Source organism: Aquarana catesbeiana, linkage group LG05 (genome assembly GCF_042186555.1).
Source record: "Aquarana catesbeiana isolate 2022-GZ linkage group LG05, ASM4218655v1, whole genome shotgun sequence".
NCBI lineage: Eukaryota > Metazoa > Chordata > Amphibia > Anura > Ranidae > Aquarana > Aquarana catesbeiana.
In genome coordinates, this window is record NC_133328.1 from 398733952 (window position 1) to 398751384 (window position 17433).

Here is a 17433-nt window from a genome sequence, read left to right on the forward strand (position 1 = left end):
AAATAACACCCACCAGTGCTTTGTAAGGTTACACAATCACGCCATTTTCAGGACTCATCACATTTCTGTCAGGGTCAGCTAAAACAAACACAAGCAGTTAATGTGACCAAAGATTTGAGTAGTTATTTGTTTTTTTTTATTTGAAAAAGGTTTCAGACATTGTCTGGCATATTGATAGCCCCCCTACCCGCAAAGTATTCAAGGTATCTTAGCCGGACATCACGGGCACTCAGGGGGGGCAAGCCAGGACAGCCACTTTCAAGCGCCGTCAGGGTTGTTTCATTTTGAAGTCCAGCCTCAGGCCCAACTGAGCCAGCATAGTTGGCAGAATATTGCCGTAAAAAGTTGAGCACAGCACGCCAGGATTATATGATTCAGTTTATACTCCGCCATATGTATGGGTGTAAGAAATATGCGGAACCGGCTGGCCATGGTTCCAAACGTGTTCTCCACCACTCTACTGGCTCTGGCCAGCCGGTAATTAAAAACCCTCTGGTCCGGGGTGAGGGTCCTCATTGGGAATGGCTGCATAAGATGGTCCCCCAGCGCAAATGCTTCATCCGCAACAAAGACGAATGGGAGTCCTTCCACATTGTCTTCTGGAGGTGGCAAGTCCAAGCTGCCATTCTGGAGATGCCTGTAGAACTCTGTCTGGGTGATGACTCCACCATCGGACATCCGGCCATTCTTCCCCACGTCCACATACAGGAACTCATAAGTAGCCGACACCACCGCCAACATCACAATACTATTGAACCCCTTACAATTATAATAGTACGACCCCGAGTTGGGTGGTGGGATGATGTGGATGTGTTTCCCATCAATTGCCCCTCCGCAGTTAGAAAAGTCCCACCGCTGGGCAAAGTGGGAGGCCACAGTCTGCCATTCCTGTGGCGTGGAAAGAAAATGTGGAGTCAAACAAAAAAAAAAATTTAGTCATTTTGCTCATAAACAGGGAAAGCAGATTAGACACAGACATTCTTGGCCAACATCAAGATAACATTTATTTGAGGGAGTTTTTAAAGGCCAAAGGATAAGGTACACCTATCAGATTCTCCCTCCCCCCCTCATGGGCCATTTTTAAGATTATAGGGGGGGGGGACTCTTGGACAGGTAACCCTCTCCACTTCATTGAGAGATGAATGCCTAAATAATGGGTATTACTTTGAACAGCCCCTCCTTAGTTACACTATTGGCAGCCCACTGGACAGGTAAGAAGTGTCATAATACAAAGATATAAATACACATTGTACACATTTGAGCACATTTGGACATTCTGCTATTACCTATCAAGATAATAATAGTATACAGAAACTTCAAACAGTACCATTTGAAAGTATACAGGCAGGCCCTTGCACTACATGCTTTGGGGAATTCATCCATAAATCTGACCACAAAAGAGATGGCTATAGTGTGTATGGGTTTGGCAAAGTCAGCAGATAGATGATTGAGGATAGATAGAGAATTGGTATCAGCTGACTTAGCAGTTGGGGGGAGGGAGGGATAAAAATGATTTGGGGACCCCCCAAAAAAGCCTCTGGCACTCTGCCTGAATTTAAAGCACAAATCACATTTTAAAACATTTTAGGGGGTGTTTGGGGTAAAGCACTACTATGGAGCTGATAAAATACATTGTTAAGTGACTACATGAGGTGAATATAGGGCCAGGAGACCATGCTGAGGAGGTAAGTGAAGGCAAATATGTATGAAGGAGAAAAAAAATAATTACCTAAAAAGCCAGCATACATGAGGACAAAGGGGACATTCACAGCATATTACAATCATGGTAATTAGGGAATGAGGAAATAAATACAATACATTAGCAAACATTAAATACAATAAAATGTGATATTAAAGGATAAAAATCTTACCTCCATATACTCCTTCTGCAGGACCTGAATGATGGCAGAACAGGTCTCTGGGATAATGATCCCCAGAGCCTGGGGGGAGATGCCTGTCGAGAACTTCAAGTCCTGCAGGCTTCTCCCCGTTGCCAAGTACCACAGGGTGGCGACTAGCCTCTGCTCCGGAGTGATGGCTTGCCTCATGCAGGTATCCTGCCTGCTGATATAAGGGGTCAGCAAAGCCAACAAACGGTGAAATACAGGGTCCGTCATCCTGAGAAAGTTCCTGAAATCATCAGGATTATTCTCACGGATCTCACTGAGCAAAGGCATGTGACAGAACTGGTCACACTGAAGCAACCAATTCTTGGTCCATGAACTCCTCCCCACCCTGTTCATGGACTGGACTTGTGTCAAGGTCAGGACCCCAACACCAAGCCTCCGCACAGCACGAACTCTACGAGGAGTACGTATACGCAACATGGCTAGAAAACGGTCGGCTGCTCAGAACGAAGTAACAGAACGCATTGAAGAACAGCAAGGCCTGTGAAGAGCGACCTGAAAAACAGTAACGAACGAACAAGAACAGAATGACAAGAGTCACGCGTCACTTGCTGCACGCACTGAAGATCAGATACAAACCCACAAGCACAAACTGAACAGCAGAAAACGATCTGAAGACCACGAGTCTGAAAAAGCGCGAATCGTCTCTCACCAAACTTTTACTAACACGAGATTAGCAAAAGGAGCCCAAAAGGTGCCACGCTTGGTTCTGAAATGGCCTTTTCTAGTCTCGTGGTACGTGGTATACATCACCGCGTTCTTGGCAATCGGAAATTCCGACAACTTTGTGCGACCGTGTGTACGCAAAACAACTTTGAGCCAACATCCGTCGGAAAAAATCCATGGATTTTGTTGTCGGAATGTCCGATCAATGTCCGATCGTGTGTACGGGGCATATGACCTCACACAGCAGATATATAGCTATGAGGATACTGGCTACGGGTGTCTAGGCACATACACATACCAGGAAGTGCGTTGCTATTTTTTAGGAGGGGCTCCAGAAAAAAAATAGTTTTTTTAATATAACTTTTTTTTTTTTTTTTAGCTGTTCCCTATAACATGGCCATTTTATATTTTTTAAATTCAGGTCCACTTTAATCCCCAGGCCCCAAATTATAAGTCAAATGCTCTGCTTGTCATTTGTGTTTATTGTGTTAGTGTGCAAACCCCAATAAAGGCATATCTAAATCAAAGAGTTAAAATGCAATACAGTATATTGCAGTTTGCCAGTCTGTAGATGTGGTGGCTGCATTAGATTTCTTTTCAAGGGAAATACATTTTTCAGCAAGAACAGAAAATACTTGTTGTCCTTGTCGCTTCCTGTGAGTTGAGCCTAAAGAGGAGGTCCAGCCCCCCCAACCAAAAAATTAAAAGTTAGCAGCTACAAATACTGTAGCTGCTGACTTTTGATATTAGGACACTTACCTGTCCAGTGATCCTGCGATTTCGGCACCCCAGCCGATTTTTCTATTTGCTCTTGGGTGCTGCTGCCACCACTCCTTGTAAGGGAAACCAGCAGTGATGCCTACTGCACATGCGCGAAATGCGCTGTGCTTTGTGAATGGCCCGGCGGTGGAGGAAGGAGGAGGGGGCCCGAACTTCCGGGAGACTTCACCGCGGCGAGGTTTCCCGTAAGTGGGGACAGGTACTTGTCAAAAACAGGTACCTGCTACCCCCTACCCCGAAAAGGTGCCAAATGTGTCAGCGGAGGGGGGGAACAAACAAGCGGAACTTCCCCTTTTGGGTGGAGCTCCGCTTTGATAATCTATCCTGGGTGCATTGCAATGTAACACTGCATAAGGAAAAAAAAGCTCTCCTAAATTAAAACCCCGCCCTGTCATATAGCCAATCTGCGGCCCTCTACATTTACTACCACTGCTTTAGACTGTGTCATCATATTCTCTACCCTCCTGTATGCACTGTATATTATACACTGTGCTATATCTCAGTTCTTCTCTGTACCTTCTTTGCTGTTCCTTGTCTATTCCCTACCCTCAAGCAAACCTATACTATTTTTTTATCATGCTGATTCCTGTGCCTTTATTCTAATGAGAACACCACATGACTGGCTGCAAAATGTTATATATAATGTACAATAAGGCATCATTTTTTAACATATTTTTAGTAACATAATTTTTTTACAGCTATCCTTAAAAGGAGAACCTCAGAACAATAATGCAACATCAGGATCAAGTCACCCTCCACCACCACCTCCACCACCACCTCCAGGGCCTCCTCCGAGTATAGATATTTTTAATAAACCCAAAGATGACATGTCCCAGGATCGATCTGCACTCTTTGACCAACTCAACCAAGGAGAAGCCATTACAAAAGGTAAACAAAGAGACAAGAACATGTGTGTAGGTGGCAGGCAAATAATGGCTTGTTAAGACATAAATAACATGCTGTTTTGTGCTAAATAAACTAAGCAGGAAAATGAGAAGTACATAGGAATATCAATTTTTAGGATACAGTCTACCTGAGACTAAATTTAAATATGCCGACTGGAAGACCTCTATTATGTAGGCAACAAAGAGAAGTCGTTATTTATGTTGCTGAATCACAACTCTAGGTTGATTTTTAAGCAAACTTCCTAAATTTCTAAAGACTGTATCAAGTCCTTTAGAAGTTTTGTGTTTTCTTGCTTGAAGTATCCTACAACGTATTATGAATAGGGGCACTGAGAGTCAGCACTGACCCCTGGGCAGACAACTTTCTGGGTCTCCAAAAAACAGTCCACAGAATTTAAGGTAAGGCTTTTAATTAAAACATGCTAACTGTTCCAAAACCTGCAGCGGAAATATTTTTTTATATATTCTCGAGTATAAGGCGAGTTTTTTAGCACTTTTTTTGTGCTGAAAATGCCCCCTCGGCTTATACTCGAGTCAGGTTATCTGCCGCCGTGTCAGTATTGATGTGGGGGGAAGGAAAGCCATATTACGCCGTACATTGTCCCCTCCGATTCACAGCAGGGCTGTGTGTATAGGAAGTTTGCGCCGTCCACGCCGTCCCGCCTCCTCCGTCCGTGATGAGGAGGAGGTGGAGCTTTGTTACAGTGGCTGTGTGTATAGGAAGTCCACGCCTTCCACTGTAACAAAGCTCTGCCTCCTCCTCGTCATGGACGGAAGAGGAGGAGGCGGGACGGCGCGGACGGCACAGACTTCCTGTACACACAGCCACTGTAACAAAGCTCCGCCTCCTCCTCCTCATCATGGACGGACGAGGAGGAGGCGGGACGGAGTGGATGGCGCAGACTTCCTATACACACAGCCCTTTCCTTCCCTCCGCATCAATACTGACACGGCGGATAAGGTACATGGGCACAGTGAGGCTTGCAATGGGCATAGTGAGGCTTGCAATGGGCATAGTGAGGCTTGCAATGGGCACAGTGTAGCTTGCAATGGGCATAGAGAGGCATGCAATGGGCACAGTGAGGCTTGCAATGGGCACAGTGAGGCTTGCAATGGGCATAGTGAGGCATGCAATGGGCACAGTGAGGCTTGCAATGGGCACAGTGAGGCCTGCAATGGGCATAGTGAGGCATGCAATGGGCACAGTGAGGCATGCAATGGGCACAGTGAGGCTTGCAATGGGCACAGTGAGACTTGCAATGGGCACACTAAGGCTTACAATGGGCATAGTGAGGCTGAAAATGGGCACAGTGAGACTGAAAATGGACACAGTGAGGCTTACAATGGGCATACTGAGGCTGAAAATGGGCACAGTGAGACTGAAAATGGGCACAGTGAGGAGGCAAATGGACACAGTGAGGCTGCAGATGGGCATTGCTGACCCTCTTTTCCACTTACAGTAGCTGCTGCATTCTCACCCTAGGCTTATACTCGAGTCAATAAGTTTTCCTGTTTTTTTGTGGTAAAATTAGGTGCCTCGGCTTATATTCGAGTCGACTTATACTCGAGTATATATGGTAGATTTTGTGTGCCTGATCACGGTGCTTCACACCTTGCTTTGTGGGGGTAGTTCTGACACTACAAAAAATAGATTGGCACTACTCTTCTAAAACAAGACCAGAACAAACATATAAACACATAAAAAGAAAGTAGGTCCTATAAAATTCACAACTAAAATCAATAAAAAAAACAGGCAAAAAATTATTGTACACATTTTTTTTTTTTAATCCGCGGTGGTGGTGAAAAACGAAAACAGAAAAGTGAAAAAAATAAACGTGCATATGAAACACACACTAAAAAGGGTAGACTAAGCACTAAACCTGAGAGCCACACATCCTCCCCTAGAAGTCAGGGCAAGCCCGCGGACTCACACCCTCCATTTTAGTGAGAAAAAAAACACACAGAAAAGTGAAAGAGTGACAAACAGTGGGGAAAAATAAATAGGTGGCCATGCAATAGTGCACTGGCTAGGTCCTGAGGCCTGTTAACAAAAATTGCCCTGGACGTCAGCCAAAAGGCCTAGCCCTAAAAGACGCAGTGCAGAAAAAGTTTTGGTGACCTTGACCATGTGCCTTTTTACACTGTGAGGTCTCACGCCCACGTGTTACTAAAAGCACCCCTATCAGGGGGCACAGACACCGCAGACTCTCTGCCTTCCCAGCCCATGGCCAGACAAGGTAGAACCATTCAAATCAGGAGGCCCATCCAGTTTTCCTGGGGGATCTACTCCCATGCCCCAACAGCCTGTGGGTGCCCCGGTTTCTTTTCCAGCCGGTACTAGGCTTCAGAGCCCCCATCACTTCAGCAGGGACTACTACTACATAACTAGACACTCCAGCTTCCTGTCAAGCCAGAATGACGGCATAGCATGCCTACTGGACACTAATAAGAACTGATAAGAACAGATACTACATTTGATCTTAGACCAAGAAGTATGACACATAAAATAAGAGCTGCTCAGAGGCTGGGGTTCTACGCCTCGCCTCCCCCTGTCCCCCATACAAGAAAACACTATTTGCATAGTGTCGTTGTCTCTACATGTAAATTTGATTGTGATATTATGGGACAACATACAAGTAGGGCAGGGCAAGGGTGTCCAAACTTTTTTCAAGAGGCCCGGATTTAATCAAGTGAACATGCGTGAGCGTCGACCATTTTGCCTGACATTCTTTGAACCATTAAAATTCGGTCCAAGTGTGTTCGCCCAAGCACTAATACACTGCCCAACAAGAATTCTCTTGCCTTTGTGGCTGTGTGTGGTAAAAAGCTGAGCTCGGGGCGTGTTATTTGGATAAATATATATCTTTTGTTTGTGGCCCCCAACGAATCCCTGAGCGCCGCTCAGGACTAAGGATGAGCTTGGGTGTGTTATTTGGATATACCATATTTATTGGCATATAACACGAATCTTCACTTTAAGAGGGAAGTTTCAGGAAAAAAATTTAATTTTAAATAAGGAACTGTGTATCAAAATAAGGGTCAGTGCCCATCAATGCAGCCCAATCAGTGCCCATCTGCAGCCTCACCATTGCCATGAATGCAGCCTCACCATTGCCATGAATGAAGCCTCACCATTGCCATGCATGCAGCCTTACCATTGCAACCAATTCAGCCTTACCATTGCCATGAATGCAGCCTTACCATTGCCATGAATGCAGCCTTACCATTGCCATGCATGCAGCCTCACCATTGCCATATATGCAGCCTTACCATTGCAATCAATGCACCCTCACAAGTGCCGTGAATGCAGCCTCACAAGTGCCATGAATGCAGCCTCACAAGTGCCATGAATGCAGCTTTACAAGTGCCATGAATGCATCCTCACCATTGCCATGAATGCAACCTCACCATTGCCATGAATGCAGCCTTACCATTGCCATGAATGCAGCCTCACCATTGCCATGAATGCAGCCTTACCATTGCTATGAATGCAGCCTTACCATTGCCATGAATGCAGCCTGATCAATGCCCATCTGCAGCCTCGAAGGGGATAGGGAGGGGGGTGAGACGAGCACTCACAGATTACACACAGGAGAATCTCCTGTTTACTCAGCAGCCTCTTTAATAGAAAGTCCTGCCTCCTATGATAGACAGAACGGTCCTCCAATGCCAGCCCAATAGACGGGACTTCCTATTACAGAGGCCGCTGAGTAAACAGGAGATTCTCCTGTATGTAATCTGATGGCGCTCATCCCGCCCCCTCCCTGTCCCCTCCGAAGCAGTGCCAATAAATACGGTATATATCTTTTGTGGCCTGTGGGCTGTACTAAGCCGGTACGCGGGCCAGACTTTGGACATGCCTGCTCTAGGGGTTACAGGTCCAGTCACTGTGCTAGATTAATTTTTATCTATGTAACCTAACACAAAACATGCATGTAAAAGCATATGCAGTACATATCAGTTATGCACTCTGTATATGTGGTAACATTTTTCAGGGCTTAAACATGTTTCTGACGACAAGAAGACCCACAAGAACCCTAAACTACGTGGGCAAGGGGTACCAGCCCTATCCCCCACAAATCGTTCCAGCTCTGGCTCTCCGAAGGCACCACCCCAGTCTTATCCTCCTTTGCTAGAGCTGGAGGGAAAGAAATGGAGAGTGGTAAGTCACTATTTCTGGTTCCAGAAACCTGAATACTAGTTCATCTAGATGTAAGCATTTATTTAACATTTAGAAATAAGGGGTGATATGCAATACCAAGAATAGGACAGAAAGTAAACAGAAGAAGATGGAAAGCAAATTTAGTGACCTAGCATATTTAGTTCTATTAGCATTATTATTATTAGAATAGGCACCTGAACTCTTAAATTAAATCAGTGAAATACATTCCAGGTTCATCAAAACAAAAGGTGTTCAATGTGTTGTGGTTCAATTTTTTTCTAAAGCAACCACAGAGTTGAAAAACCTGTCCCCTGCAAGCACCTGCAGAGTGTAACCCTTGTTCTCTGTTGGATTTCATTGTAGAGTTCTGAGAAGCCCCCTACTGAGTTAGACCTATAGCTCTGCAGTCAGCAAAGCTCATGTTTTTCACAGATTGGGGTCTCTGATGCAGTATGAGGTGTGTAAGACCAATGCAAATAGATTGTACTTAGGGAAAAGTTACATCCCAGGTTGGACCTACACTGCAAAACACTATGGAGTTGATTTACTAAATGCAAATAGGACGTTCACTTTGGAAGGAAAGTTACACTTTGTAAGAGAATTTGCCCCAGAGTTTAGTGAATGAGGTGAAGCTCTGCTGACTTCCTGCATCCAATCATGTTTAAGCAAAAGTGCTGCGTTGTTATTTTCTTTGTACATGATTGGGTATTTATTGCAAACTTTCACTAAGCTCTGGGACCAATTTCCTTGCAAAATGCAACTTGCATTGCAAAGTGAACAGTCTATATGCCTTCAGTAAATCAACCCCCATGAATGGGAAGTTTACAGGATCCCTAAACACATGTCAGACATGCTCATAGAGGGCACTTTGACACTGGTGGCCAGGGGGTGTTAAAAAAAGGTGGCTGAACTGAGGTTTTAACTCCCCCTAGCAACCCACCAGAATGCTAACCTTACAGCATGACAGGGCTGTACACATTCCGTGACCATGGCAATTTGGTTATTTTAACTTAGGCTAAAGAGTTTGACAGATGGCACTGCCTTTCAGACTTGCCCATTGAGATAAATGGGACAGCTCTGCAATCACGAGCCAAATGCTTGGCTTGCAATGCGGGGCAGCCTTGCCGTGCCTTCTGAACTCCTGCCAGCTGATGCTATACTGCCCTCTGAAATGCAATCCACCATGGATTGCTTCTCAAAAGGCGATAAGTATTGCCACCAGTGTGAAGGAGTCCTTAGACCTATTAATCCATGAGGCATCTCTGGGTGTTTGGTATTTGGTGTGTGGTAGACAGTAAAGGATTTTTTTTCTTTTTAGTAACTTTGTTACAATTCAGCATAAAATAATAACCAGCGCCTATTAGAAATTTACAACTAAAATTGGAAAGTTTTAAAAGTAATAATTTTAAACAAAGCATTCTCCCAAGAAATTAATGACATGTTGGAGTTAACTGGCTAAGGGAAAAGATAACTCACTGAAAGCCTGCATTAGAGTAAGCATTAGTGCTATCATATTGTTTCTGAGACAAGTCAAGCATGTGTCTGATTGCTTAGTGTGTGATGCAGTATGGGGTTTAGGTAATGACCCTAATCTCTTAGCGTTAAGTGCTACAGGTGCAGATGATGCAAGTCCTTATTTGGTAAAGTTTTTTTCTTTTTTTTTCTTAGATTAGAGACTACTTACAACCATTTCTGTTTAGCTGTGATCTCATCCATGATTTCATTCTAATTTTAGGAGTACCAAGAAGGAGTGAACAACTTAGTGATTTCTGACACAGAGTTGAAACAAGTGGTTTACATTTACAAGTGCAAGAAAGCAACATTACAAATAAAAGGAAAAATCAATTCCATAATAATAGGTAAGAGAACTCAATCATAGTGAAAATTAGTTACGTTTGTCAATCGGTTACTTTGATACTTCATATTAGTTCTACTTATCTGAAATTTACAATTGACCAGTTATAAACATACTACTCCAGATGTTCATATCTCCTTCTTTTTTATATACTCACTAGGGTAAACGTTAAAGTTTTCAAAAAGTAAATAATAATAATAACTTTTATTGAACCTTTCCATTTTTAGTTATTAAACAATTAAATCCGTGGAATTAATCCTGCTTTAATGATGTTTTTTACACTTTTGTTTCATTGTTTATAAATATATTTTAAATACAATGATTTCCTGTTTAGTGTCAAGTGAACATTTTAGTTCTACTTTCTGTACTATTTACAGATAATTGCACAAAACTTGGCCTAGTGTTTGATGATGTTGTCGGCATTGTAGAAGTCATTAACTCTAAAGATGTGCAGATACAGGTAAGGAATTTTAGTGGCCAAATTAGATGTAGCTGTAGGCAAGTGGCGCAGAATCAAATTTAAGAAAAAAAAAAATACAGCAAAGTACAAAAATGCATTGTTTGTCATGTCATTTTAAAGCATATCTAAAACTAAAAACAAAAATGTGGTTGCATTAATTTCCTATTTTCAGGCAAAGGACATTTTTAGTAAGTACAGAAATTATCTGGTGATCTTTCCAAAAATGCTATGTCCTTTGTCACTTCCAGAGAGCTAAAAATATGAAATACTATTTAAACAATGGTATCTCTCTTTTGAAAACTATGTATTCAATCAGTCCACTTTATAATGGAAATGAATAAAGGCAGACATGCTTGTTCAGTCTGTGTGGCAGCCATGATTCCTTCCATAGATACATAGGCCCCTTTCACACGTAAGACCGATCGGGTCTGCCTGTCCATTTTTCAGCTGGACCTGATTGGACCCTCTATTCTCCTCTATGGAGTGTTGGATGTAAACAGACTTGTGTCCATTTACACCCAGCTACCTCCAGGTCCGATTCGATCCAGCAAAAACAAAAAACAAAAGGGGATCTGTTCCCCTCCAGCTAGCCGGTATGGAGGGCAGCCAGGTTTAAACGGACAGCTGGTCCTTTTACATCCAGATGCCCATAGAGCAGAGCGGGCTGTGTCCGTGTCCGCTCTGCATAAGGGGAGTGGGCAAAGACCTGTGATCTGCCCACTCCAGTCAGCTCAGCAGGGGATCAGCGGACGGATCCCCTGCTGAACAAAAACAGATTCGGACATAGATACAGTAGAGAAGTGAATGTAAACAAAAAGTACAGAGAGTACGTTATTCCTATCATTGCATTGTAAAAATAAAAGTGTGAAAAAAGAAAACTAATGCAACCACTATATCTTACACAGTTTGCTATTTTTTTTTTTTAAATAAGGCTGTATAGTGGAATTATATACTAATTACAGGGCTTTCTTAGTTTACACTATGATTGCATTCTGGGTTTTGCAGATGCTATTCAGTTAGAATATTGCATAATTGAAAATATTGTTTTCCAAGGAATATAATAAACCTTTTCTAAAGTTGAGTTCTATTTGCTAACTTTCAACTTTAAATCAAGTTTACAATAAAATAAAGAACAGAAACTGCCACACAAGTGCAAACAGACCAAAAGTAATTATTTAGCTTCTCTTCTGTATTCCTACAAGGCAGGGCAATACAGAGGATGCCTTTAATTGTCTGCCAGCATGGGAGACAGGATACATGAAAAAGCCTGTACTATAATTGTATAATGACTTTTATATTGAGGGGAACACTTGGGTGCAGGGATGCCTGTGTTGTATATTGTATACTAAATCAAATGAGACAGGGTACAAGTATACAGTATGTCTGAATTCTGCATTGTAACTATACTGAACCTCACACTTAGGCCGGCCATACATGGTTCGAATCTCGGTAGGTTCAGCAGGAACTGGCTGAGATATGAACCGTTAATGGGCAGGCTGAATATACTAAGTTGAATGATTGATCAACTTGTGTACAACCAGCCTGGTGGACTCTCTTGCAATTATCGCTAGCCGCTAGCGATAATCACTGTCTTCTCTTCCCCCGCCCCACCTCCGTGAGAGGACACTAGCCCGGCAGGAGGGATTCCCACATCAACACTATCTATGTTGATGGGGTAATTGAGGGAATTTCTTTCCTGCAACCTAACTGTATGTACACAGTTCATAATCTATTTTGAATTTATCAAGGCTACATAAGGCTACCATGGTGTAATAAAATCTGTGGAGGACAGGGCTCGTCACCACAGATAGCTCTGTTTTTAATATATAGCTACATTTTCTAAAATGGAATGTGCTTTGGTGGCTCTTTCCAGGCAAATCATAGTATATATTGCTCACCTTTCTCTTTTGTACAGGTCATAGGGAAAGTGCCAACAATTTCAATTAACAAGACAGATGGCTGCCATGTTTACCTGAGTGAAAGTTCAATAAACTGTGAGATTGTAAGTGCCAAATCATCGGAAATGAACATTCTTGTCCCGGATCATGGAGATTATGTAAGAGAAAACTCTGTCTATTTTTACTAAAATAACTATATAAAAAAAATGAATCTCACTTATTTGTGTCTGTGTTGTATCACTATCAATATCCCATCAGAAATGAAATATTGTTGGATAGTCTTTAATTTGATACCAGAGCTATGTATTTACAGATTCCTCTATACAGCAAAGAGGAATGCTGATGTGCTATGTACATGTTGTGTACATCAGCCATAACCCAGGTATCTTTTTTTGCAACTGGCTTTCTCATGAAAGTGATCCGAGTGGCTCATTAGCCGCTGGATCCCTTTCTGAAGCGGTGTGAGGGGACAGCCCCCGTTCTGTCACTTGCCTGTGTTTCTCTGGTTTACCGTTTTCACCGGCACGCCTAAGAAATGATCCAAAGGTGTGGCCAGCAGGTCACAGAGGTATTGAGAGACAAGATTGCCTCTAAATTGGCTCTATGGCCTTGGAGGACCGGAGCGTAGTCATGACGTCACTTTTTTTTTTTTTAAACAAAAGATCTTTTGTTTTTAAAGGTAAAGAAGAATTTGGGGTCTTTTTGACCCCAGATCTCTCCATAAAGAGGACCTGTCATACTTTTTTTCTATTACAATGGATGTTTGCATTCCTTATAATAGGAGTAAAAGTGATTTAAAAAAATAAAGGGACAGTGTAAAAATAAAAAATAAATAAGATTTTTTTTTAAAGCATCCTCCTCCCTCCATGCTTGCGTGCAGAAGTGAATGCATACATAAGTCGTGAACGCATATGTAAACGGTGTTCGTACCACACATAGTTACATAGTCAGGTTGAAAAAGTCCATCTAGTTCAACCATAAAAATAAAGAAATAAAAAATAATATCAAACAGTCCCATATACCCAATCCTATACCCACAGTTGATCCAGAGGAAGGTGAAAGACCCCAGCAAAGTATGATCCAATTTGTTACAACAGGGGAAAAAATTCCTTCCTGACCCCCAAGAGGCAATCGGATTTTCCCTGGATCAACTTTACCTATAAATGTTAGTACCCAGTTATATTGTGTGCATTTAGGAAAGAATCCAGGCCTTTCTTAAAGCAATCTAGTGAGCTGGTCAGAACCACCTCTGGAGGGAGTCTATTCCACATTTTCACAGCTCTTACTGTGAAGAAAACTTTCCGTATTTGGAGATGAAATCTCTTTTCCTCTAGGCGTAAAGAGTGCCCCCTTGTCCTCTGTGTTGACTGTAAAGTGAATAACTCAACACCAAGTTCACTATATGGACCCGTTATATATTGGCACATGCACTTTCTCCAGTTCCCTGATATCCTTTGTGAGAACTGGTGCCCAAAACTAAACTGCATATTCCAGATGAGGTCTTACTAATGATTTGTATAGGGGCAAAATGATATCTCTCTCGATTCCATACCTCTCTTAATGCAAGAAAGGACTTTGCTCACTTTGGAAACCGCAGCTTGGCATTGCATGTTATTATTGAGCTTATGATCTTCCAAAACTCCCAGATCCTTCTCCACGATGGATCCCCCCAGTTGTACTCCCCCTAATATGTATGATGCATGCATATTCTTAGCCCCCAAGTGCATAACTTTACATTTATCAACATTAAACCTCATCTGCCACTTAGTTGCCCAATTAGACAGTGCATTGAGGTTGGCTTTTAAATTGGAGACATCCTGTAAGGACATTATTCCACTGCATAGCTTAGTGTTATCTGCAAAGACTGAAATAGCACTTTTAATCCCAGACCCTATATCATTTATAAAGATATTAAAAAGTAAGGGTCCCAACACTGAACCTTGGGGTACACCACTGATAACCATAGACCATTCAGAGTAAGAATCAGTAACCACTACTCTCTGAATTTGGTCTTTTAGCCAGTTTTCTATCCATTTACAAACTGATATTTCCAAGCCTGTAGACTTTACCTTACACATGAGCTGTGTGTGGGGAACTGTGTCAAACGCTTTTGCAAAATCCAAGTATACCATGTCCACAGCCACCCCTCTGTCCAAGGTTTTACTTACCTCTTCATAAAAAAAATCTGATTTGTTTGACAACTTCTGTCTTTTGTGAACCCAAGCTGTCTGTTGCTTAAAATATTTTTTTCCAGCAAGAACTGATCTGTATGGTCTTTTATTAAACAGTGAGGTATCACTGAGGTGAGCAAGAGCAATAATTCTAGTGCTAGCCTCCTCTGTAACTCTAAACAGGTAACCTGTAAAAAAATTGAAAACGTCGCCTATGGAGATTTTTGAGTACCATAGTTTGTCACCATTCCACGAGTGTGCACAATTTTAAAGCATGTTAGGTATTTGTTTGCTCGGCATAACATAGTCCTCATATTTTACCAAAAAATGGGGTATATATTGTGTTTTTATTTTTTTTTTTTTGTAATTCATTAAAAAATTGTGTTGAAAAAACACTGCACAAATACCGCGTGACATAAAAAATTGCAACAATCACCTTTTTATTCCCTAGGGTCTCTGCTAAAATATATATATATTGTAGCAAAAAATACTGATTTAAACTTGTAAACAAAAAGTGCCAGAAAAAGCTTGGTCTTCAATTGGTTAATTACCAAAGGATTTGTAGTTCTGTTCATCTAGTATTGTGACCTGGCAGCCAGGTCTGTGACCTTATATTGCTTTTGCTGCAGTTAAGCAATACAGCTTGGACCCACTACCCTCAGCCCTCTGATTGGACAATGAAAGAACAGCAGCACATTAAGGAGTCTATTCCCTGTGCTGGTTTTTCTTTTACTAGTCTAATTGCCACTGTGCTAAAAGATTCATAAGACATTGGTTGATGAAGAAAAACAAGTCCTATTAGACACTAAAACAGTCCAGGCTGAGAGGTAGCTGACTCCAGGCCATTTTTAGTCAGGCAGCCATTTGCTTGGGAAAAATCACACATGTACCTTGCCTGGCACATGTCTTAAACCTAGTAGGGAGATAATTTATCATGAAATACCTAGGCTACCAAGAAGTCCTTCATTAGAACAGAAGAGTTTGTGGCTTCTTGTAGGCAGTTATTAGTGGCCATGCCGCACCTGGAAAAATGTAATGCTAACATAAGCTGCCTGCCAATGGCTTCATCTGTGACTCACCCACACACTGGAGCTCAACATTGCCCATTATGCAGAGGCAATGAGTACCTGTGTGATTATGGTAGGAGGACAGGCTCATCATTCAGGACACATGCAGCGTTTTGGCATCTTTTGAAGAGGCGACCAAAATGGTGAGCCATAACAAGGCAAAGATTAGTGATTCATTCCCTCTCATGTTCTTCCTGGAGCACACATTCTTTGGCCTAACAGAATGGAAACTGGAGGCACAACAGCAGGAGTAGGAGATCCTTTGCCTTCATCCCTGTGAGGCAAAGGCAACAGGAGGAAGACTACAAGGAGTAAGGTTAGGTTACTGGCAGTGAAGAGGAGGCAACAGGGCACAATTAAAGAGAGAAGTTTCACCTTTTCCAAACCCATGGAGTTGTACGTGGGTTGGTTGAGATTGTTTAGGACAGTGTTGTCCTCAGTGACCTCAAGGACTCGGGACCTCTACTGCAAGCAGTCTTTTTTGCAGGGGTCTTTTTGCTCAGATGCCTGTGCAAAGACGTCAGTCATCAAAGAGGGGAACACTATTGGATGACCACTCTACTAGATTCATGATAGAAGAGTAAAATGGCCAGTCTACTGCCACTATCCAAGAGGGAGGTAAAAAATGTGGCACTTTCAGGAGATGCAGCATAAGATTCCTACGCCTATGATGGTGGCAGAACCCCTCTGACGATGAACATGCCTTAGATCCTCTAATCTCTGAAAGGAAGTACAGTGATGTTGGTGGCTAACTCAGTGTCTTTTCCAAGAAAGTGTAGGCTAGCACACTTTGATTAAAATGGCTCTGCTCATAAGATCTTATAATCCAAAAGGCAATGGCCAGTGACACAAAAGGTAATAACTGTGGCGGACAAGTTGATAGAGAAAGTAAAATTTTAGATTTTAGGAAGAGGAGACAGGCTTCCCTAAATAAATGTGCTTTCAGGGATTGTCTAAAGAGGCACAGAGTAGGAAAGTTCGATAGATTGGAGTAAGGAGTTCCAGAGGATGGGGGAGGCTCCTGAGAAGTCCTGGAAGTGAGCATGGGAGGAAGTGACAAGCAAGCTATAGAGCGGGAGGTCATGGGAGGGGTAAAGAGGTCAGTTTGGGTATATTTTAAGATGAGGTTGGTGATGGGGGAAGAGTTATAGATGAACTTGTATGCTGTTGTTAGTATTCTGAATTCTTTTAGTTGCGTGAGCAGAAGCCAGTGGGGGGGCTGGCAAACAGGTTTGGCAGACAATGAGTGATTGGTAAGATGAATGACTCTGACAGCAGCATTCATGATAGACTGAAGGGGGAATAGCCTGTGTAGAAGAAGGCTAACAAGGAGAGAGTTGCAATAGTCTCTGCTCTGACACTGTAAAGGTGCCACACATTGTTTCTGCAGCTGCCCCTCAGCAGCCAAATTTCTATTGTTTGCTGTAGTAAGCAAAAAGCCCTGCATTGCTCCAAAGTATGCAGCCTCTTCCGGCACCTTGGTGCTGCAAAGGTGCCATATAACATTTCCACAGCTGGAACTCGGCTGCAAAATTTCTAATGTTTGCTGTAGGGTAAATCCT

The 17433-nt window shown here is 42.5% G+C and overlaps 1 protein-coding gene across 2 annotated transcripts in view; it reads left to right on the forward strand.

Annotated features, from left to right (window-relative positions):
• The window catches only part of CAP2 (cyclase associated actin cytoskeleton regulatory protein 2), a 212310-nt gene that overhangs the window by 182448 nt on the left and 12429 nt on the right, over positions 1-17433 (forward strand). For both annotated transcript variants that reach the window (XM_073631112.1, XM_073631111.1), the window contains 5 exons: positions 4052-4241; positions 8254-8420; positions 10156-10279; positions 10653-10735; positions 12651-12791. In XM_073631112.1, coding sequence (XP_073487213.1) covers positions 4052-4241; positions 8254-8420; positions 10156-10279; positions 10653-10735; positions 12651-12791 — 705 coding nt within the window. The remainder of the gene's footprint in view (positions 1-4051; positions 4242-8253; positions 8421-10155; positions 10280-10652; positions 10736-12650; positions 12792-17433) is intronic.